At 36.3% G+C, this 8522-nt stretch overlaps 1 protein-coding gene across 1 annotated transcript in view; it reads left to right on the top strand.

The window, feature by feature from the left end:
- The window catches only part of trim101 (tripartite motif containing 101), an 11136-nt gene extending 3373 nt beyond the window's left edge, over nt 1–7763 (top strand). The window contains exons 4-12 of the mRNA XM_015010772.2: nt 1008–1188; nt 1258–1353; nt 2160–2237; nt 2958–3113; nt 3288–3310; nt 3405–3529; nt 3995–4410; nt 6129–6258; nt 7058–7763. Coding sequence (XP_014866258.2) covers nt 1008–1188; nt 1258–1353; nt 2160–2237; nt 2958–3113; nt 3288–3310; nt 3405–3529; nt 3995–4410; nt 6129–6215 — 1162 coding nt within the window. The 3' untranslated portion in view covers nt 6216–6258; nt 7058–7763. The remainder of the gene's footprint in view (nt 1–1007; nt 1189–1257; nt 1354–2159; nt 2238–2957; nt 3114–3287; nt 3311–3404; nt 3530–3994; nt 4411–6128; nt 6259–7057) is intronic.
- Nucleotides 7764–8522: the final 759 nt, after the last annotated feature.

Genomic DNA, 8522 nt, shown 5'->3' with positions numbered 1-8522 from the left:
AGTAGAGGGCGCAATAACGTCACTCACAGAGCGTGCTCACTGTTTTGCCAGCCGCCATAAAAAAAGAAGAAATGCTCCATGTTTGCGGAAGTAAACATAGATACTAATGTTGCAGCATGTCTTACGATTTTGAAATAGTTTTCCGACCGGAGGCAGCAACTTAATCCTCTCCGCCATGGTTGTTGTTTTTCTTCCCGCTTGCGCTTATCAGGACGCAGATTAGTGACGTATGTCGAGTATCAATGACGTTAGATAGGCTGAAGGAGGCCTGGCCGTACAGACTCAGGTCACATTTGAAAAGATCGGATATGTATCGGATAAAAAGCGGCCTAGGACCCGTTCGAAAAAATCTGATCTGTGTTGTTCAGACTGTCATGAAAAGATCAGATACATGTCGCATTAAGACAAAAGAACAAAAAATCAGATTTAGTAAGAGCTGGGTAGCAACTAGCTACATTTACTTGAGTAAATTGTTTTGAAAAAAAAATTACTTTTAGGTGAATTTTTACTACACTGTACTTTACTTTGACTTTAGTAATTTTATCATGAAGTATTTCTGCTCTTACTGGAGTAAAATGTTTGGATTTTCTACCCACTGAATGAAACGCAAACATGTTTTAACCAAAACTTCAGACACAGACTCACATCTGCAGTTTTTGTTTGTTTGTTTTGTTTAAGTTTCGCAAGTTTTTTATTGAAAGAAACTGATTTGGAAAAAATATATAAATTTCAACTGATTTTTTGTTATTTTTATGAATTTTGGTCCTTAAAATACCAGAATTTCCACGTAACCTTATATTTTGGTCCATCTGATTATATAATTTTTAAATATTGAATGATCATTTAATCAGTTCCTCAGTACACGAGCAGACTTTTAACCAAATACCTTTTTCTTTTACTTTAGTAAAATATTTGGGTTTCTACCCGCCTGTGGTTTCCTTTGCAGTGTGAACGCAGCCTATTAAGGAAAGTGCCTGAATGAAGACGTGTTGTATCTTCCTCTCCAGCCCGCCTCCTCTTCCTCCTCCTCTTCCTCCTGCTGAGGCGACCTGCTCTGATCATGAAGGTGAAAAATTGAACATCTACTGCCTCACCTGCCAGCTTCCCACCTGCTCTTTCTGTAAAGTCTTTGGGGCGCATCAGAACTGCCAGGTGGCTCCTCTGATGGACGTCCACCAGCAGAAGAAGGTGAACCGAGCCGCCATATTGTACGCGCTTGAAGCTCCACGTCGCTAAAATAAATGTTTTGTTTTACAGGATGAGCTCAGCGAAGGCATCAGTTCTCTTGGGGAGTTTAGAGACAGAGTTCAGGCTCTGGTCAGTGACATAGAAGACACCTGTAGAGCCGTGGAGGTATACAAAGTGCTTTACATCATAAAAACATCATAAAACTAGCAAGAAACTTCACATTCTGTCAAACGCCATCATCAAATATGTTGATTAATGTTCCAATTATTATTATTATCAAAGGCAACTCTAAACTACCACAGTGTATTAGGGCAATTGCAGGTAGGAAAAACAATGGAGGAGTAAATTCCTGCCTAAAATCCCTGAAATTTTGAGAATAATCTCAGAAATCTCAGAAAACAAAGATTTTTTTTCTGAGTTTCAAAAGTTTAAAAAATGCTGGGAAAAATTCACAAGTTCTGAGATTAATCTCACGAATTTCCTTGGAAAAAAAACCCCTAACATAGAAATTTTGAAAAGTGGCAAATTTTCAACTTTTGAAACTGAGAAAAATTCCAAAAGTTGGAAATTTCTGAGTTTTCTCTGGCAAATTTTTGAAAGTGTTCAACTTTTCAAAATTTTCAAGACAAAAGAGAAATTCTCCAACTGCTAAAATCTGACGCCACTCCATTTTTAGGAAGTCACGCTCAGCATCTTCTTCAGAGGTTTTTGTGCCTTTTCCTTCAGTGATGTTTGCTGCAGCGCCCCCACAGGCAAAGAGGGGAACAGGTTGCTCAAACGGTTTGGTTGTTTTGACTCAGGAAATGTAACAAATATTTCAGTTTTGGTTCCCAGTCAAACCAGATCTACTGGACTATCAGATGTGAAAACACACTTAGATTCGATAAAAACTAACTAACTTATTGTACTTTTAATAAAGGATAGTATGAAATGTCCTTTAATTCCCAGATTTATATTTTAATTGTGTACAGGAGAGCTACAAGACCCAGAAACAGAACGTGTGTGACAAGTTCAGCAGCATGTTTTCCATCCTGGAGGAAAGACGGAAGGTCAGAATTGGTGTTTTTATCTGATTATCATCACTTTTATGCAACTTAACATTTGTTTCTGTGTTAGCGCCACCTATATTTATCATTACAAAACACTCACTGGCTGACAATTAGTTTATATCAATACATACTCTAAATATCTATGAGTAATTTTGTCCTTACAGTGCAAAAACACAAAATCTTACCAAGTAATTTTGGCCTAGTTTCTAGTGCAAATATGTTAGTGCACTTCAAACTAACATAAGTTTTCATCAAGAGAGAGGAGCTCGCGTTCAGCCAATACTTCCTCAAAATGGATGGAAACGAACTAGTTTAACTGGCAGATTATTTCACTTATAACAAGATGTTTTGCTCCTTGCTACAAGTTAATTGAACTAATGGAGGCAGAACTGGGTTGCTAGGTAATGTGCTGTGCTAGGTAGGTGTTGCTAGGCAACGGTGCAGGGCCAGTTTGATGCTGTAAGTAAATCTGCCAATGGAACTAGTTCTTTTTTCATCCACGTTAAGGAATTATTGACTTAAAACAAGCTTTTGGATCTCACTGAAAAGTTGCTTCTGTGTTAATTTTGTATTATTTCAAGAGTATTAAGATATTTGTACTAGAAACGAGACCAAAAATACTCTGTAAGGTTTTGTGTTTTTTGCAGTGAAACTGTTTGTGCTTTAATTGAAATTAAATAAATGTTTCTTCTTCTTCTTTGATTCTTATGATTCCTGAAGGCTATGACACAACAAATGAGCTCTGAAGAAGACGAGAAGGTAAACCACACCCAGATGCTGATGCGTTGCTATGGCGATAGCATGGAGGCCAACAGGAAGCTGTTGTCAAGCGTGGAGAGCAGCATGGAGGAGCTGGATATGGCTGCGTTTGTTCAGGTGGGTCACACTTTTGCAGGTGAAACCGGCTTTTCATGTAAGAAAGACTGTCACCGTTAAAAATGTTTTTTTCAGAGTATTATTTAGCATTTTTTTCTGTTCTTGTCATGATTAATCTGAATTATTACACATATTTTCTCTCTAATTTCTTTTATTGTTTTCATCCTTTCTTAGAATTCAAAAGAATTGATCTCTAAGTAAGTATTAGAAACAAAAGAAAGCTTCACCTCGTTATTTTTTCCCTCATGCTATTTCCTTTCTTCTCCTCTTCATCTTCCTCTTCCTCTGCAGAGTGATTGCAGCATCCAGCGCCAGTCCATCCGAGACTCTGAAGCCAGGCTATGACAGTCTGAGTCTCTACAGATTTAATTTTAGCAAACAGGAAGAAATGCTGAGGAGCATTGACTTTGACAAAGGTGAGCAAAAAAACAAAAGGGGAAGGACAAAAAGAAAACTATTCTTTTCTGAGTGTAAGAATAACAAGATTTTTCTTTGGGAGCAAAATTAGGTAAATTAAATTTAGAAATTGATAAAATCAAGGAGAAATATGATAGTTAATGTCATTAAAATATATTTCATCTTCAAAAACATTCTTAAAAAACTCTTTTAAAATATTACTTGCTTATATTAGTATCCCATATTAATATTTCTGTTATGGCCAATAATCAATATTTACTGATATTTTATTTTGTTTCTCTACTCTGGACACTGAAAGAACAACCAAGCTGAGCAAAGCATGAAGCTGTTAGCATGTACAGCTCAAATTTTTAATCTACAGACTCCATCAGCACTTCACAAGCCACAAGAAACTTCACCAAATAACATTTGGATTTAATAGAGATGTATTCAAAGAACCACTGATTATTGTGTGTTTTCTCTAGTTGTAGAAGACATTTGTGAAGAACCAGAAGTCAGTCCAGATCCAGAAGAACCCAAAGGACCTTTAATCCAGAACACAGAACCAGAACTATGTCAGGAGCCGTTAATCCCGGACCATCATGCTTTGGGAGAGCCGGCTGAAGAGCCACTTCCACCTCCCATCTCTCCACCAGTGGAACCATTACAGCTTGATGAACTGGGAGCTGACCCAGAGCCTGCAGCTCCTGGCCCGGCGGCCGGTTCTTTAGAGTCTGCTGGAGAACATTTGCAGCCGGAAACTGATGGTCCAGGTTCCGGTGACGTTGGACCGGGTCAGGTTAGGGTGGAGAGAAAGGTGGAGCGGGTTGGGGCCGAGGCACGGCAGCCTGTGAGAGAGGAAAGCTTCAGGAAAGACCAGGAGGGGATGAACACTCAGCAGGTAGGGCGTCAGGTCCGGTTCTGGTATTATTCTGTTATAGAACTGGCCCAAACCGCACCAGTCCTGGTGCAGCTCCTTCAGTCAGAGGTCCATTGAACAGTGGCTGGGTTTCCAAATGTTTTAAAAACTTTGCCAATATTCCACTAATGTTGAAAAAACATAATTCTCCAATTGTGTTTTTTTAAACTAAATTAGAAACAGAATCAAAATCACAAGTGAAGTTTGTTGAATAAAAAACACGCCGCACCATCATCCTCCTACTACTTCCTGTTGTCGTCTTCGTCGTTTCCTCCAGTAGTAACATCCTGTTGTTGATCATGTGACTCGTGTGATGTGAAAGAAAAACAACAGAAAAAAGCCAAAAATGTATAAAAATACAAGCATTTTGAACTTAAGGTGAAAGAAAGAAATCTGTTCTGGCCAGAATTACTCAAGCAGCAGTTTTAGCTTCACTTTGTTCAAATTCTGTAAAAAAAAAAAAAAAAAAAATCTCCTATTAAGCACCTTTCACTTTAAAAGTATTTATTGGTTAACCAAAAAAATAATCACCAGACCAGCCCTATGCTGAGTTGATATTAAGTTTAACTGCTCTCCTTCTGAAAGACAGATGGAGCTTTCCTTCAGGTGATGGAGCTCAAAGCTGTTAGCATAGCATTAGCATTAGCGTTGGTGCTGCACTCTGGGAAACCCTGCCAAAGGGTAAAATTTCAGAGCAGGTGATATGGCCACTGGGGAATTCCCCTTCAGCACATCTCGGCTGTTACTTAAACCTCAATCTGGAGGAACCGTCTGAAACCTCCAACAACTTTGTGCTCTGTAAACCAGGGATGAAAAAATAATTCTCGTTTTGGCCCAAATCAAATCATGATTTGATAAAACTTCCTAACAAACTGTTAAAATGGTAATAAGCAGCTGTCTCTGTGTTTGGTAAGTACTTCTTAAAGGTGCAGTATGATGTAAAATCGACTTGTTTTAGCTTTCCATCATGTTACGTTTTTCCCTAACCAAAAACAAACTTGGAGTGTTGCTTTCATTCTTTAATTCATATTTGACAAATCCTTTAATCTCTATGGCAACAATTCAGCTGCGTAAAACGCCTCTCCTTCAGACTAGCTAGCAGCAATTAGCAAACACCTGGTGGAACTGCTGAGCTCATTAGTGCTCAGTAAGAAGCTGGTGAAAAACGTTAAAGGGTTAACAAGGGAGCCATGTTGGGACGACTTCCTGAAGGCGAAGCTTCAGAAAGAGCTGGAGTTTTTAAAGAGACAGATGTCCAATTTCAAGCCATTAATTTACAGTCAAATTTATTTTAAGTCATATTTGACCTATATAGCATTTTTGTAACTACTGAAGGGAGGGAACATAGTTATTTGATTGTTATAAAATGTTGTTTTTTTCCCTCAAATTTTCAACTTTGCAAACTCAGGAACTTTCTTGTTTTTTTTTTTCTAGAAATTTTGAAATTAATTAAAAAATAAAATAAAATAATGTCCTGGCAAAATTTTCAAACTCAGAAAATTCGGAGTTTTTCCTATAAATTGTTTCAGATTAATCTACAAATGTCCTTGTTTTTTCGCATAAGTTTATTTCTTTTTCTGTTTTCTATTTTCAGCGGCTTTAATACGCCGTTGCAGTCAAACTCGCTTCATCATTATCGTCATTATTCGTTTTGGGTGTGCTGGAGCTTTGATAACGCTTCCTTCCTGTTGTCCCTCCAGATTGTCACACTGGTCTTCTACCTTTTGGCCTTGCTGGTCATCCTGCTGAGGTTCTGGTCTTACATCGGCTGTTTTATGTACTTATGAACCCAGAAGAGAGAGACGGACATGAATTAGCGCCTCCACGCAGGTCAGATCGCGCTGCTCTTCTTTTGCTGTTTCATTGCCCTTTACTGACACCCTGTGGTTAAATTACGGAACTACAGTTTACATTTCAGACTGCGGCTGTTGGATTCATGAAGCATTTCTGCAATGACAGAAAAACTAATCAAAGCCCAACAGGAAGTCATAATTACGGATTTTGAAGCGATAATGTCGACTTTTAGGGTCAATTTAATTTCCCTTTGTGCTTAATAAAGTATTTTTTGATTTTAATTTGAATAATTGTGACTCTGTTTCTCTAAAGCAGGCTGTTTCTGTATTTCATGACTAAATCATAATTGGTAATAAGAATCTGAAAATTATTACTTTAGGTGTCATAAATATGACTTTGAATATCCGAACTACTACCTCTTAATTATGACTTTAAATCTCAAAATTTTTACTGAATATGATCATTTTGATTTTGAATATTAAAACAATTGGGACTTTAAATTTCATAATCATGACTTAGAAAATCAAAATTAGGACTTAGTATCTCAAAATTATGTCTGGATCTCAGTTATGTTTTTGAAAGTTTAAATTATGACTTCCTGTTGGGCTTTTAGTTTTTTGGCTTCCTGAGATTTAAATACTAAAATGTAATTGTACTACTTAACGTTACCATAGAAATATAATAAAATAGCTCATCGTAAGACAAACATTCAGAGATTTGCATCACCTTCTATTAAAAATAATAATTTCAATGTTTGTAATCGCCCTAACAACATGCAGGAATGGCTTAAATTTATTTACTTATTTATTTTTTTTATTTTATTTTTTTTTTTCAGAAGAATACAGAGAACCAGAGTTGTCCTTCCTCCGGTTCTCCTCTTCATTCTCCTCCTCCTCGGCTCTGGTCCCGGTTCTTGGTAGATCCAGTTTCAGCTGCAGCAGGAGAGGAAAAATGAGGCACATTTGCTTCGTTCATGATCATTTTTAAAACCCAAAGTCCCACAGGAAGTTATTTTCTGTATCATTTTAGCTGTTTTGATTTGCTCATTGCTTCTTGTTTTGGTCCAAACTTTGGTCTTGGTGTACAAATCTGAGGGTGTCTCAGTACATTTAGTTTTTTTTTTCTACTAGCTTGAATTGCTGGATGGAGACTGTAGAACAAATTTGGAGCAGATTTGATCGTGTACAACATTGATTTGTAGATTCTTTTTGGGTAAAAACATAAAGTCACGCGTTTCTAATCTCAGAATGAGTTAAAATATAAAGACAATCCCATCAAAACATGTCTCTGATGTCATCTATCCACGCAAAGTTTTAGAAACGAATGTCCTGCAATGGTTGGAGGCTGCAGCTTCCGGTTTGGGCGGCATGCTTTCAAAATAAAAGCGTTGAAATGTCGCCACATGTTTAAGTAGTAAAACCAGTATTTATACTTGACAGTATGTCAGAATGTTTTAGTTCCTGTATGGAAAATAATCTGGGAGGGACAAACTTTTACAACTTTCCAATTCAGAGGAGCAATAATAAAGTTTTTAGATCAAATTTGTATGAAAGGTGATGTTTTTCCAGAGACTTCCTGGAGATAAATCAGTGATTTATCTTTGTTTTCTTTTCTTGAATTCATCCATAATATTTTAAAGCATGTCACATGGTTTATCTAATTTAACATTGGGATCAATAAAGTATTTTGAATTTAATTGAATGCCTTAAGAAGTAGCAAAATACATAAATTCTCTAAATATGACCTTATTTTTTGTTTTATAGAGCTCTTTCTTAATAGCTGCTTTCTCAGTTGCTACCAGGATCACATATTTAAATCAAAAATTAGGAAAATTATATTTTGTATTTTTTGATGGTTTGAAAAATGAATGATGTGGTAGTTTGTTTATTTTTTTAGAATAGGAGGCAAAAATAAATTCAGGCATCCAGATGTTTTTCAAATAAAAACACAAAATAACTTTATTCTAAATTATTTAAATTATTTTTTTTAATCTGTGGAGCAATAAAACATTTAATATTTTAATTAAATGAAGTAGAAAAAATAATTTAAAGGTCTTAAGAAAAACTTTACATCTTCCTAACGTTATTGGGTTGAACGTTTTCTATTTAGTTTGATAACAAAATATTTTATATTCTTCTTCTACACATTCATTTAAATCAGGGTTATCCAAATGCAGCCCGGGACTATTTGTGGTCCTTGATGTGATTTTGTGCAGTCCTCAACCACAATACGAAAATGACAGTGATAAAGCAAATCTTCACCACCTTTCAAAACAAACAAATTAATGTATTCTAAATATT

This window comes from Poecilia mexicana, unplaced genomic scaffold (genome assembly GCF_051168715.1).
Source record: "Poecilia mexicana isolate PSO_F unplaced genomic scaffold, ASM5116871v1 scaffold_2, whole genome shotgun sequence".
NCBI lineage: Eukaryota > Metazoa > Chordata > Actinopteri > Cyprinodontiformes > Poeciliidae > Poecilia > Poecilia mexicana.
This window is presented reverse-complemented; position numbering and strand designations above follow the sequence as displayed.